The following is a 15,955-nucleotide window of genomic DNA, read 5'->3' on the forward strand; positions in this document are numbered from 1 at the left end:
TGGTTGCCCATTTTTAGACTTGATTACCCTAGGCCTAGATCGTGCCATGATCAATAAGGGCAGGCACTGCTGAGATGCGAACTGAAGGCAGGAAGCTGGGAATAAGTGCTTTTTGTACATCCATTTTTTTTTATGCCTGAACAACATGGTTAACTTAACACAGGTATGTAAAATTGTTCTGCTCCTAGACAGCCAGAGGCAGCATCTTTTCACTGGATCACAGTGAATTGTCAAATGTTATTGATTTGTTTTAAAGACACTAGAAAGGCAGGTTTTTAATAACATCCATGGTATGACATATTTCCTGAGCCAGCCCAAGCCAGTAACCTTTGACTGGGTATTGGTGTTAGGTGATTCCATCTGAGACTCACTGTACCTTTTTTGCTCTCTGTGCCATATGTTATTTAAGTGTTCCCACAAAACCTGCATGCTGTGAAACTCACTACACACGTTTTTAAATTAGATACCCACTGAGTAAGGAAACCGTCTCACTTACAAAGTGGTTTTATTAAGACTTGTCTTCATTTTGAACACAGTCCGGATAACATTTTAGTTGGACCACTTTAAAGTACTACTTAAGTAGTTTTTTGGGGGGGGGCATCTGTGTTTTACTTTACTATTTTATATTTCTGACAACTTTTACTTCACTTTATCCCTAATGAAAATAATGTACTTTTTACTAAATTTGCCCTGACAACCAGAAGTACTTGTTTTATATTGTGAATGCTTAGCAAGACAAATGGTCTGATTCATGGACATATTGAGAACACGTGATCATCCCTACTGCCAGTGTTGGGGTGTGCCCCTGACGATCAATACATTTGAAAAGCAAGAAAATGGTGCTGCCTGCTTTGCTTAATATAAGGCATTTTAAAATATAATTGTACTTTTGATACTTAAGTATATTTTAGAAATGTATATTTTACTTTTGATATATACACTACCGGTCAAAAGTTTTAGAACACCTACTCATTCCAGGGTTTTTCTTTATTTTTACTATTTGCTACATTGTAGAATAATACTGAAGACATCAATACTATGAAATATTAAAAATAAAGAACTAAAACTTTTGACCGGTAGTGTAAGTATATTTAAAACCAAAATCTTTGAATTTTACTCAAGTAGTATTTAACTGGATGACTTTTACTTGAGTAACTTTCTATGAAGGTATCTATACTTTTACTCAAGTATGACAATTTGGGTACTTTTTCCACCACTGAATGTGACAAAAGCCAAGCAAAAAGAATCCACTGTCATGAGTCACTTAGTAAGTCACTTAGTAATTCTGTGGCAAAGTTTAGCAGTATAAGACTTTTCACACACATAGTGGGGTCGAGGAATGTCCATGACAAATATATAGGGAAGATCACAACCTTCTCTTTTGTTACTTTAAGACTTACATTAAGATGCGGCATCAGAAAGGCCTAGAAGATCATCAAGGACCCAGCCACCTGAGCCACGGACTGTACATCCCGCTACCATGTAGAAGGAGGAGAAAGTACAGTTGAATTAATACTGCGACTGAAAGACTGATAATCAGCTTATATCTCCAGGCCATCTGACTGTTAAACAGTCACCACTAGCCAGCCTCTGCCCAGTACCCTGGCCAGAACCTCAGACACTGTCACCACCCAGTTATCTACCCTGCACCTTAGACTGCTGCCCGATGTACACTACATAGTCATTGAACACTGGTCACTTTAATAATGTTTACATACTGTTTTACCCACTTTATATGTATATACTTTATTCTAGTCATGGCCCATCCTACATAACTACTGCTCTACACACCTTTTCAATTCACATACTGTCCATACACACCATTCACATACATATGGTACCAGTCAAAAGTTTGGACTCAAATCAAATCAAATTGGATTAGTCATATGTGCCGAATACAACAGTCAAATAATCAAATCAAACTGGATTAGTCGAATACAGCAGGTACCTTACAGTGAAATGCTTACTTACAAGCCCCCAACCAACAATGCAGTTTTTAAAAAACATTGAAAAGAATAAGAGAAAAGAAACAAGTAATTAAAGAGAAGCAGTAAAACAACAATAGCGAGACTATATACAGGGGGTTACCGGTACAGAGTCCATGTGCGAGGGCACCGGTTAGTTGAGGTAGTATGTACATCTTGGTAGAGTTATTGACTATGCATAGATGACGACAACAACAGAGAGTAGCATCAGTGTGAAGAGGGGGGCAGGAGGAGGAGGTAGAAGCTGTTTAGAAGCCTCTTGGACCTAGATTTGGTGCTCCGTTACCGCTTGCCGTGCGGTAGTATGGCAAGCGTGGCTGGGGTCTAGGGTGGCTGGAGTTTTTGACAATTTTTAGGGCCTCCCTCTGACACCACCTGGTAAAGAGGTCCTGGATGGCAGGAAGCTTGGCCCCAGTGATGTACTGGGCCGTTCGCATTACCCTCAGTAGTGACTTGCGGTCGGAGGCCGAGCAGTTGCCATACCAGGCAGTGATACAACCAATGCTCTCAATGGTGCAGCTGTAGAACCTTTTTGAGGATCTGAGGACCCATGCCAAATCTTTTCAGTCCCCTGAGGGGGAATAGGTTTTGTCATGCCTTCTTCACGACTGTCTTGGTGTACTCCTCAATGCAATCAGAGGAATCCCGGAACATATTCCGTTACTCTGGACCCTGATCTCTCTTTTGACGAACATATCAAGACTATTTCAAGGACAGCCTATTTCCATATATGTAACATTGCAAAAATTAGAAACTTTCTGTCCAAAAATGATGCAGAAAAATGAATCCATACTTTTGTTACTTCTAGGTTGGACTACGACAATGCTCTACTTTCCGGCTACCCGGATAAAGCACTAAATAAACTTCAGTTAGTGCTAAATCCAGCTGCTAGAATCCTGACTAGAACCAAAAAATGTGATCATATTACTCCAGTGCTAGCCTCCCTACACTGGCATCCTGTTAAGGCAAGGGCTGATTGCAAGGTTTTAATGCTAACCTACAAAGCATTACATGGGCTTGCTCCTACCTATCTTTCCGATTTGGTCCTGCCGTGCATACCTACACGTACGCTATGGTCACAAGATGCAGGCCTCCTAATTGTCCCTAGAATTTCTAAGCAAACAGCTGGAGGCAGGGCTTTCTCCTATAGAGCTCCATTTTTATGGAATGGTCTGCCTACCCATGTGAGAGATGCAGACTCGGTCTCAATCTTTAAGTCTTTACTGAAGACTCATCTCTTCAGTGGGTCATATGATTGAGTGTAGTCTGGCCCAGGAGTGTGAAGGTGAACGGAAAGGCTCTGGAGCAACAAACCACCCTTGCTGTCTCAAGGAAAACGTTATGTCTGGCGCTAACCCAACACCTCTCATCACCTCGAGAACACCATGTTTCTCATCGGCAGGAACTTTGAAACTGGTCAGAATTGAAGGAATGATGCTAAATACAGGGAAATTCTTGAGGGAAATATGTTTCAGTCTTCCGGAGATTTGAGACTGGGACGGAGGTTCACCTTCCAGCAGGACAATGACAGTAAGCATACTGCTAAAGCAACACTCGAGTGGTTTAAGGGGAAACATTTGAATGGCCTAGTCAAAGCCCAGACCTCAATCCAATTGAGAATCTGTGGTATGACTTAAAGATTGCTTTACACCAGCGGAACCCATCCAACTTGGAGGAGATGGAGCAGTTTTGCCTTGAAGAATGGGCAAAAATCCAAGTGGCTTGATGTGCCAAGCTTATAGAGACATACCCCAAAAGACTTCCAGCTGTAATTGCTGCAAAAGGTGGCTCTACAAAGTATTGACTTTGGGGAGGTGGGATAGTTATGAATGCCCAAATTTTCTGTTTTTTTGTCTTATTTCTTGTTTGTTTCACAATAAAAAATATTTAGCATCTTCGAAGTGGTAGGCATGTTGTGTAAATCAAATGATACAAACCCCCCCAAAATCCATTTTAATTCCAGGTTGTAAAGCAACAAAATAGGAAAAATGCCAAGGGAGGTGAATACTTTCATAAGCCACTGTATGAAAAATACAGATGGTAGATAGTGTGGTCTACAGCTTATCATGAGATACTCTACCTCAGGTGAGTAATAGCTCAATACTTCCTTAGATATCGTGCACCAACTGTTATATACAAAAAGACAGTCTGCCGCCCCTTGTCTTACCAGACGCCGCTGTTCTATCCTGCCGGTCTAGCGTGTAACCAGCTGTATGTTGATAATCTTTCAGCCACAACTCCGTGAAGCATTAGATGTTAGTTTTTAATGTCCCGTTGGTAGTTTAATGTTCTGCGTAGCTTGTCGATTTTATTTTCCAAAGATTGTGTGTTCGCTAGCAGAATGGAGGGAAGTGGGGGTTTATTCGATTGCCTACGAATTCTCAGAAGGCAGCACTTTGGCCCCTTTTTCTCGGCTGCCTCTTCACGCAAATCACGGGGATCTGGGCCTGTTCCCGAGAAAGCATTATATCCTTCGCCTCGGGCTCATCAGAGTCATGAAAGGAAAAAAAGGATTCTGCTCGTCCGTGGTGAGTAATCGCAGTCCTGATGTCTAGAAGTTATTTTCGATCATAAGAAACATTTTGTATTTGAGATTCTTTGCCTTGATGACAGCTTTGCACACTCTTGGCATTCTCTCAACCAGCTTCACCTGGAATGCTTTTTGAAGTTGAAGTTCCCACATATGCTGTGCACTTGTTGGCTGCTTTTCCTTCACTCTGTGGTCCAACTCATCCCAAACCATCTCATTTGGATTGAGGTCGGGTGATCTGATGCAGCACTCCATCACTCTCCTTGATCAAATAGCCCTTACACAGCCTGGAGGTTTGTTGGGTCATTGTCCTGTTGAAAAACAAATGATAGTCCCACTAAGTGCAAACCAGATGTGATGGTGTATCACTGCAGAATGCTGTGTTAGCCATGCTGGTTGTCACCTGCAAAGCAACCCCACACCATCACACCTCCTCCTCCATGCTTCACGGTGGGAACCACACATGCGGAGATCATCCATTCACCTACTCTGTGTCTCACAAAGACACAGTGGTTGGAACCAAAAATCTCAAATTTGGACTCATCGGACCAAAGGACAGATTTCCACCAGTCTAATGTCCATTGCTCGTGTTTCTTGGCCCAAGCAAGTATCTTCTTATTATTGGTGGTTTCTTTGCAGCAATTCAACCACGAGGGCCTGATTCACACAGTCTCCTCTGAACAGTTGATGTTGAGATGTTACTTGATGTCTGTTACTTGAGCTCTGTGAAGCATTTATTTGGGCTGCAATTTCTGAGGCAATTAACTCTAATGAACCTATTCTCTGCAGCAGAGGTAACTCTGGGTCTTTCTTTCCTATGGCGGCCCTCATGAGAGCCAGTTTCATCAAAGCACTTGATGGTTTTTGCGACTGCACTTGAAGAAACTTTCAAAGTTCTTCAAATGTTCCTCATTGACTAACCTTCACATTTTAAAGTAATGATGGATTGTTGTTTCTCTTTGCTTATTTGAGCTGTTCTTGCCATAATATGGACTTGGTCTTTTACCAGATAGGGCTATCTTCTGTATACACCCCCTACCTTGTCACAACACAACTGATTGGCTCAAATGTATTAATTAAGAAGGAAATAATTTCCACAAATGAACTTTTAACAAGGCACACCTGTTAATTGAAATGCATTCCAGTTGACTACCTCATGAAGCTGGTTGAGAGAATGCCAAGAGTGTAAAAGCTGTCATCAAGGCAAAGGGTGGCTAATTTAAAGAATCTAAAATCGAAATAGCAACCAAAAAACTGTTAAATCAAAAAACTATGTGATTCCATATGTGTTGTTTAATAGTTTATTATTCTACATTGTAGAAAATAGTACAAATTAAGAAAAACCCTTGAATTAGTAGTTGTGTCCAAACTTTTGACTGGTACTGTATACTGTTCTCGACAGTTCGTTCTAATACTTCAACTACTGTACATTGCATTTTAGTTGCACTGTTTATACACTGCGCATATTTATTTATATACTGCATTCTTGATTCATTAATATATCTACTGTACATATCATTCCTAGTATATCTTGTATAAATTCATCCGCAGTAGACACGTATAGATTGCATTTGGATTATTGTTACAGTGCTATTTGGGTTGTTAATTTGTTACGATTTTTTTATTTCATTGATTGTGTAACTTTTCCATTTTACTGCATTGTTAGCAAGTAGCATAAGCATTTCGCTGCACCCGCTATAACATCTGCTAAACTGTGTACGCAACCAATAAACTGATTTGGTGAGACTATTTGTTCAGGATGAATTGTTTGTCTTGGCGAAATAAAGCGGCAGTTTTAGATGGTTTTCTCCGCCAGGTCATGGCATTGAAGTGACACTAGTTTGTATCTCAAGGACATTCCCTTCACAGGCATGTGATTATAACCCCGATGGGATTTGAAGGGACAGAGTGTGACAGTGTCTACCGTGGGGGAAAGAACTCTCTGCCATCCACCGGAGTTGTGCGAATGGAGAGAAATGTGTGAGACGCCCATGTCTTTGGTGAAGCCACACATGACTATCTACCACCTGCAGATAGTCATTTGTGGCTTCACCAAAGACATGGGCTTCTCACACATCTTTGTTGGCAAAGCAAATGCTTGGCTTCTTATTCAGACAAGTGTCTTTTAGACTGTCTCTCTCTTCCTTTTCTCTTCATATTTTATTATTGCAAGCCTCAACGTTTGACTGTAATCCATCGAGGTCTGTTTTTGGATCATGGTCCAACTTCTCCCTTCACTTAATTTGTAACCAGGTAAGCCGATTAGACCTCATTTTCTCCTCCTACATACTACATAATCATGTTTTTCTTAGCTCAAATGCAATTATGCAGTTCAGTGATGACCCCTTACGAAGCCATCAATATTTAGTAGCTAAATCCCACTGCCTGACAGTCTTTATTCTGGCTACTGTTCATGGCGACAGATGCTGTGGGGCTAAAAGTGACAGAGATACACATCAGATGACAAGAATGACAAGAAAAAAACAATTCATTCTAGAGACATTTACGCGAGACATAAATAAGATTGGCAGAATGCTGAAATGAAATATCAGAGAGAGAGAGGTGATACTGTTTAAATAAATCCACAACTTTTAAGATTGTAGCCTGAACAATACTACATTATTTGTTTCCTTGGATTCATTCCTTTTATTCCTGTATATTGGCTGGCAAGATGACATACTCCTCAGTCAAAGGTCATTCTCCTGTGTGAATTGAAATACAATCTATGGACAAGTAATTCCACTGAGAGGTACAGGACACTACTGCTGGGCATTGGACGTCCCTGATAAGCAAGGTTGCTCAGTAAGTGCAGTAGTTCTAAGATTTGAATGAAAGGCATCTGCCATTCTCTATCCAGAGGTGGTCCCGTTGACTAGTAGACCCAGCTGTATTCACTGAGCTAACATCTTACTCATACCTTCATTCCTCAGAATTGAATTGCGGGCGAAGGTTCAATAGTCTACCTGTTGCTGTCCGCTTCCTCCCAGCTCAGCTCCTATAACTGCTGTCAGTGGGCAAGAGGTACGGATAGTTTATTTTATCCATTATTTCACCACCTGCGAGTCCATACGTTAGCGACTTCAACTGACCGGGGATATGGAAGAAGCCCTCAACAGCACTATACATCCGACCTGTTTACAAGAACCTCCGCTGGCTGTCGATATCATAAAGCGTGAGTGACACAGATTACATGATCTATCAGTTCGCAAATAGTGTTTCATTATAGATGTCGGTGTTATTTTTAAAGCACGTTATTATAACACATTTTTGGGACGCGGGAGCTGGTTTTTAATGTTTGATTTACTGCAGTAACTTAACTCTCAAGTTAGCAACATATTTTACATGTATCAATTACCAACTGGGGTCATTTTGAACGCAATAAGAAACTATTGGAAAAGCAACAATCGCAAAATATAAACTGTTTTCTTATCAAAACATCATTAGACATAATTAATGTTATCTTTAAAAAATGATAAACAGACCGCTATTTTAGCAAAATTACAATAATTAGCATGTTCTTTCAAACGAAAAGGCAAACATGTTATTTATATGATCTTTTCCCCAAAGTACTATCCACATTACTACCAAAAAGTTAATTTAGAGAAAAGTTCCAAATCCCTCCCATTTTTTTTAAAGGCCCATATTGATACAGAAACTCTAAATCATTATTTACATTCGTTAAGGATAAGTTGATTGTCAAAGTCAAGAAAAATGTTAAGGTTTGAATAAACCACCTATGTATATTCAAACATGTGCTTCTGGGGTCAAAGTGACCCCAGTTGGTAGCTTGAGAGTTAACATATGTATTAATTTGTAAATTCATTATTTCATTGATTAATTAATTCACTTTCCAGTTCACAGAGCCATCTTCAATACACAGGCAAGCCCAATAAACAGCTTCTGAGTAAACATGTCTGTACTGAATACTCAGGGAGAAAAAGGTGTAGATTCACGCGCAGAGCGCTGCAGGGGATTTTTTCGCCTTCGCTAAAGGCAGGAATCGTGGTCACAGGCAGGCAATGGTCATAAACAGGCAGGTGAATCAAAACTAGGGCTGAAGGCCATAACTGGTTCTCACAAACGAGCTAGGAAAAGACTGATGAGACCAGGCGAGTAACTAACACATGTGAAATGCACATCATCATCTGCACATCTATCACTCCAGTGTTAATTTGCTAAATTGTAATTACTTCGCTGCTATGGCCTATGTATTGCCTTACCGCATTACTCCATTTGCACTCACTGTATATAGATTTTTTTTAAAATTGTTATTGACTGTGTTTGTTTATCCCATGTGTAACTATGTGTTTTTGTCACACTGCTTTGCTTTATCTTGGCCAGGGCGCAGTTGTAAATGAGAACTTGTTCTCAACTGGCCTCCCTGGTTAAATAAAGTTGGAAAAAATAATAATAATCTATGAACAAAAATGAAAGACAGGGCCAAATTCAAGAACACAACGAAACAGGGCTACGTTCAAGAACACAATGAAACAGGACATGACAAAACAAAAATACAGAACCTTACAATGTCCTTCAAATTGTAGGCTACAGTCTGTGGTACAGGCTGTTTAGAGGGACAGCATTTGCTGTGCTCATGCTATGTTTGATTAAATCTCTTTCTGCCCATTTTCAAATGTCCATGTGTAGGCTACAGATGTGAATATTTGGTTTCTCCACAGTCATGTTCTGTCCTCAGAAGTAGCATGATGGATCATTTAATATGAATGGCAAATTACCTTTCATCCTTTGCATTCAGGTTGCATCTCTAAGAGTAATTTAAGTTTCTGCAGATAGCCTTGATCTCAGTCCATATTAGCCATTCAGGGTATACTTAGGCAGCTGGCTTTTCACTGGACCGAAGTGAAGTATTGTTGGGATCTCATTTGCACTCAACCTCAAGAAGCTGTAGCTAAATAAGAAGTCTAAATTGATGCTGTTTCACAAATACTGTTGTGTCCAATCCATGGGGACGTGGTCAGGGCACTGACCTATCCTAAAGTGGGGTTGTTGTTGCCAGGGGCTGCGGCTTAGATTACAATAAACGGTCCAGTAATGGATTTCACAATGACCTGTACAACCTCTCTCTCTCTCTACCGTCTGAACTCCTCACTCTCTCTCTCCCTTATCTAGAGCTGGATGTCTTTGGGGTGGCTCTGTACTCCATGCTGACCCTCATGTCTACAATGTCCCTGCTACTATACCTGGAGGAGTGTGTGTTTATCTATAGAAAAGTCCCGTCTCCCAAGAAGACAACTATTATGTGGGTAAATGGAGCTGCACCGGTAAGAACTAAACTCCGTGTTTTCAGTAGCCATCACCATAGACAGTACCAGTCAAAAGTTTGGACACACCTACTCATTCCAGGGTTTTTCTTTATTCTTACAATTTTCTACATTGTAGAATAATAGTGAACATATCGAAAACTATGAAATAACACACATGGAATAATGTAGTAACCACAAAAGTGTTAAACAAATCAAAATATATTTTATACTTGAGATTCTTCAAAGTAGCCACTCTTAGCCTTGATGACAACTTTTTCAAGATGTAAATAAGAATGGCTGTCATTCTGTGTTCATATTTTTGGTCATGACTATTTTTTGTTGTAGTTATATGAATTAGAACCGTGTGGACGGTGAATAGATTGGCTGAACGTATCATTCCATTAAGGCAGCCCCCCCCACACCTCTCTGATTCAGAGGGGTCGGGTTAAAAGTGGAAGACACATTTCAGTTGAATGCAGTCAGTTGTACAACTGACTAGGTTTCCCCCTTTCCCTTTCCTTTCCATTTCTGTCTCTGTTTCAGGTCATTGCTACCATGGCTTGTTTTGGTATGTGGATCCCAAGGGCAACCATGTTTACAGATATGACCTCTAATTCGTAAGTTTCCTCTCACCCACACAGTATTTACTGCTGTCTCCCCCCTTCTGTCTCTCTTTTTCTCTCTCTCTCTCTCTCGTTCTTGTTTTCTCTCTCTCTTTTTCTCTTTATCTTTCTCGCTCTCTCTCTCTCTCTCTCTCTCTCTCTCTCTCTCTTTCTCTTTCACATACTCTCCTATAAAGGCAAACACATGTGTACTATACTTTACTATAGAGATGCAGTGCTCTTCCTCCTGTAATAATGAGCTGACAGGGAACTATAGCAAGTAGCACTGACATAAAGCAGAGGCGTTTTAATGAATGCACTCTTTGACCACAGTTTAATCCGTTTCTTAATCATTACGCCGTGTCAGTGTATGGGAAAGATCAGAGATCAGACCACATCCACAGAAATACAGTAAATGACACAAACAAACACAAACTTTTTTTGGGACACAAACAAAAGTTGAATGGGCAGACTAACTGGTTTTGAAGGTTGGTCACACACTCGTCATGTGTGTACATAGCTTTGACTTATTCCACATGTTGTTGTTGTTGTTGTTATAGCTTGAAAACAAAATGGATCAAAAAATATATATCCTCAAACAGTCTGTGGTACAGGCTGTTTAGAGGGACAGCATTGGCTGTGCTCACGCTATGTTTGATTAAATCTCTTTCTGCCCATTTTCAAATGTCCATGTGTAGGCTACAGATGTGGATATTTGGTTTCTCCACAGTCATGTTCTGTCCTCAGAAGTAGCATGATGGATCATTTAATATGAATGACAAATTACCTTTCATCCTTTACATTCAGGTTGCATCGCTTTAAGAGTAATTTACGTTTCTGCAGATAGCCTTGATCTCAGTCCATATTAGCCATTCAGGGTATACTTAGGCAGCTGGCTTTTCACTGGACAGAAGTGAAGTATTGTTGGGATCTCATTTGCACTCAACCTCAAAAGAAGCTGTAGCTAAATAAGAAGTCTAAATTGATGCTGTTTCACAAATACGGTTGTGTCCAATCCATGGGGACGTGGTCAGGGCACTGACCTATGCTAAAGTGGGGTTGTTAATTGAGATTGAACATCTCTTTTAGCATGGTGAAAACATAGTGAAAACACGATGCGTGTTCTGGAATATTTTTATTCTGAACAGGCTTCCTTCTTTTCACTTTGTCATTTTGGTTAGTATTGTGGAGTCGCTACAATCTTTTTTATTTATCTTAATTTCATTTAACCTTTTTTTAACTAGGCAATCAGTTAACAACAAATTCTTACAATGTCGTTGATCCATCCTACTATTAAACTTTGTAACTGTTTTAAAGTCACCATTGGCCTCATGGTGAAATCCCTGAGCTGTTTCCTTCCTCTCCGGCAACTGAGTTAGGCAGGTCGCCTGTATCTTTGTAGTGACTAAGTGTATTGATACACCATCCAAAGTGTAATTAATAACTTCACCATTCTAAAAGAGATGTTCAATCTCAATTTTCTTTTTTTTACCAATCTGGGGTATGCCTTTGTGAGGCATTGAAAAATCTCCCTGGTCTTTGGGGTTGAATCTGTGTTTGAAATTCACTGCTCGACTGAGGGACCTTATGGATAATTGTATGTGTGGGGTACATTATTGCATTATTATTGCACACATAGTGAGTCCATGCAACTTATTATGTGACTTGTTACGCTAATTTTTACTTCTAAACTTTTGGCTTGCCATAACAAAGGGGTTGAATTCTTATTGACTCAAGACATTTCAGCTTTTCACTTTTAATTCATTTGTAAAACTTTCGAAAAACCTAATTCCACTTTGACATTATGGGGTATTGTGTGTAGGCCAGTGACAAAAAAATCTACATTTAAATTCAGGATGTAACATACCAAAATCTGAAGAGAAAAAAGTGAAGGGGTGTGAATACTCTATTTAAAAATTTAAAAAAATGTACATCCAATTTTTATTGTTTCTATTCATAGGATTCATACAATACATCTATAGATATATATTTTTTAAACCCCCCCACCCCCCACCAGCAATTTGATAGTATGTCAAATAAATCACGAGATAAAAACAAACAAATTAATATTACGTAGTAAATCTGCTGAACAATACATCATATAGCCTCAGAAATAGTGACAAATTATTTATACGGGTTTGAACACTTTCTGAAGGCACTGTATCTTCCAAATAAAAACACTCTTCTTTTCTCCATAGGTACTTTGCAGTGGTGGTTTATAAGGTCTTAATTCTGCTGATAGAGGAGAGTGGGGGTAGCGAGACCTTTCTGAAGCGCAATTACAAGAAAACCTTCAAGATCAGTACAGGACCATGCTGCTGCTGCTGTCCTTTCCTGCCCCGCGTTCTGGTGACACGGTAACCAGTGGCACACCAGAGTCTGTCATCAAACGGCACTATCTTTGCCAAACTGGTTTGGTCATGATGATTATTATTATGAAGACATGTACAATTGTCACATTTACTTTATCTTTCAAACATAAATCAGGTCACATGATGTCACATGCTCAGGTCACTCTTGGGCCAGATGATCCTTTGTGTTGGGTAATGTATACAGTGGTAAGAACATGTTAATAACTCTGGGCTGTTTTCATTCAGGCGTATGTTATTCCTGCTGAAGCTGGGGGCTCTTCAGTATGCTATCTTAAAGACACTTCTCTCAATCCTCTCCATAATATTGTGGACCAACGGCAACTTTGATATTTCTGATGTAAGTAATAAACTTCCTTCTTGTGAAAATCCTGTCAGCAAAAAGAAACACACCCTCTTGCACCTTACGTTTCCAACCGAGCCTGGTGGCATGCCATGTAAGTCCACTATGCATAACCTACCCTCTTTGACCTTTCTCCATGTCTCAATGTTTAGCTTGAGATCACAAACACGGCGAGTTGGATCAACCCATTTATAGGGGTTCTCACCATCATCTCCCTTTGGTCTGTCGCCATCATGTTCATGAACACATGTAGCACACTGCGTAGCGTCAGGATCATACCTAAGTATGCCATGTACCAGGTGAGTCCGACCTTACTGCACCAACCAGCTAGTCAAGGAACTGCCTTCTAAGTGCCATTGATGAGAATAAATAATCTGCTGTCATTTACTTAGTCCTTGACCTTGGCTTTCTGGAATGTTTTGTCTGATTTGGGTCTGGCAGTGTCCGTTCCTACATCCTAATATTCAATGTATCTTCATGAAGCCACTGGTCATGTGTCCATAGCTGGTGCTGGTGCTCAGTCAGCTGCAGACGGCCATTATTAACTTCCTGGCCTTGGATGGAACCATTGCCTGCTCCCCGCCCTTCTCCTCTAGAGCCCGTGGCACCAGTAAGTGACAAAACAGGGCCAAACGAGAGCCATTACTTGATCAATATGACGTCTGTGTCCTCCAACCGTGTCTGGTGTGTGTCTATCTGTCTGTCTGCAGTGTTGAGTCAGCAGCTAATGATTGTGGAGATGTTCATCATAACCCTGGTCACCCGGGCATTGTACCGCCGCACTTATGACCCACTGCCCTCCGACCCCCACGAGACTGACAACGACCAGAACATCAATATCAGCCCACAGGCACTGCAGTGGGAGCCTGCTGCCTGAGAGATTGTGGTGGAGTGAATAGAGAGAGTGGTGTGTGTGTGTGTGTGTGTGTGTGTGTGTGTGTGTGTGTGTGTGTGTGTGTGTGTGTGTGTGTGTGTGTGTGTGTGTGTGTGTGTGTGTGTGTGTGTGTGTGTGTGTGTGTGTGTGTGTGTGTGTGTGGTTGAGTGTGCTTGTGTGTGTGTGTGAGAGAGATGTATCAACAGGCTTTAATAACCTCACTATATAACCTCACAAATATTAATTTACAGTAGCTAGGTTTCGAACCTGTTGGCACAGATTTTCATTTGAATATTCTAAAATATGCTGGAAATTAAATATGTGAATTTTCCCACAAGAGATGTGTTTCCATCAAAATGACTTGTAGATAAAAGTATTTGCATGATGACATAGTGCTACTGGTGCACATAAAAATACTTTTGCGGGTAAATTCCCATATACCGAATAAAAAATACAAGTAAAATGGGTTTCCATCGCATTTTCAACTCTACTGATGGCTTTGTCACAAAAAAAAAATGTGTTATTTAGCGAATGTGCCCACTCTAGTATTGGCACGTTCGCTCTAGCCAACAGCTCGTTCGGGTATAGCCTAAAAAATGAGATTATTATGGACAAAAGAACAATATTATTTTTATTTGTCAAATGGCAGTCAAGCATCGATCATCATGTCACCAAAATAAGACCCCCGATATTTATTGGAACGGAGCATCAAGCTCATTACTTTAGGCTTTCACCACAGACAGAGACACAGACCAGACAAGGTTGGAGGGCATTTCGGTAGAATGCGTTCAGTTGTGCAACTGACTTGGTATCCCCTTTCTTCTTTTCCACCCTGTGAAGTTCATCCTTAATGATTTAATCTGTAACCTACTTAATTAACTTCATACCTTCCCGAGTCATAGTGGTAGGACCACACAGCATGTCATCGCGTGACTTCAAATGTACTTCTATATTATGGTTAGTATATCAATATTTGAGAATAAAAGCGTTTCCGCCGACATTTCTAGCATAAGGAATTTTACCGACATTAGAAAATCCTACCTTGCCTACCTATGTTTAGTTGAAATGTGGAAAGTTTACCAACAAATGTTCTGTTTCCCATCAGGCCTGTCATGACATTTTTTATCCGACATGTACATTACTCGCATAAAAAGGTTGGATGGAAACCTGGTTACTATTGTTGTATTTTTATGACTTTTGTCTTGATTGTGTCCTATATTCTGCTGTTGTAGTTTTTGGTTAATCCTGTAGGCCTATAACATAGAATTACTGTAGCCTATTTTAAAAGTTTAGTTGTATTATGCTGAATATAACGTTAGGACATATACCTCCAACAACAGCATATCTGTCCCATCCATATTGCCTCAGCTCTTAGCACGGCTATGTGGAGTTGGATATGTGAGGGTTTTGGAAATACGTTTATAAACCAAAATGGGTTAAATAGTTGGATCAAATGTGTATTTTGTATTCATATCAATAAATATAGTGTATTACATCTTTATGCAAATGACTGTGTGTTACGTTCAAATGATTACAATGCATTTCGCGCCCTCTTATGGTATTGGAGTGATTTGCAAGTAGCCTGGGGGAAACAGGCACTTACATTTTCTTCAAGATATCTGTTTACCAAATAACATTTGGATTAATGCATTCTGCTTCTTACGAGATTAGTTGGAAGAACATCGGCTATTTTCCTAAACAGTGGCGCGGTATTGTTCATGGAATTACATGTCCAGTTTGTCTGAACAAGAGCCCAGAAGGTATACATGACCAATAATTATATACCCTCATCTAAAGTCATAACAATAAATTCCCTCCAAATGGCATTGAAGTTACAATGACGTTCCTGCTAGCTAGACAAAAGAGCACTTTGATGCCAGCTGCCCAATGGCAAATTTGTATTATTCTGGTGAAGGGAGAGGTTCTGTCAGCCAATAAGGTTGCACGTCCTGCTGTCACGTGGGTCGGAATTGGACACACACACACAC

The 15,955-nt window shown here is 40.2% G+C and overlaps 1 protein-coding gene across 1 annotated transcript; it reads left to right on the top strand.

Moving 5' to 3' along the window:
- The first annotated feature begins 6,659 nt into the window (after positions 1-6,659).
- LOC118390439 (organic solute transporter subunit alpha-like) lies at positions 6,660-15,830 on the top strand. The gene is made up of 9 exons (XM_035781007.2): positions 6,660-6,768; positions 7,446-7,687; positions 9,646-9,797; positions 10,323-10,396; positions 12,580-12,738; positions 12,979-13,090; positions 13,246-13,392; positions 13,598-13,703; positions 13,804-15,830. The coding sequence occupies exons 2-9, from the start codon at positions 7,612-7,614 to the stop codon at positions 13,968-13,970; spliced, it is 993 nt and encodes a 330-aa protein (XP_035636900.1). The 5' UTR covers positions 6,660-6,768; positions 7,446-7,611; the 3' UTR covers positions 13,971-15,830.
- Positions 15,831-15,955: the final 125 nt, after the last annotated feature.

This window comes from Oncorhynchus keta, chromosome 11, assembly GCF_023373465.1.
Source record: "Oncorhynchus keta strain PuntledgeMale-10-30-2019 chromosome 11, Oket_V2, whole genome shotgun sequence".
NCBI lineage: Eukaryota > Metazoa > Chordata > Actinopteri > Salmoniformes > Salmonidae > Oncorhynchus > Oncorhynchus keta.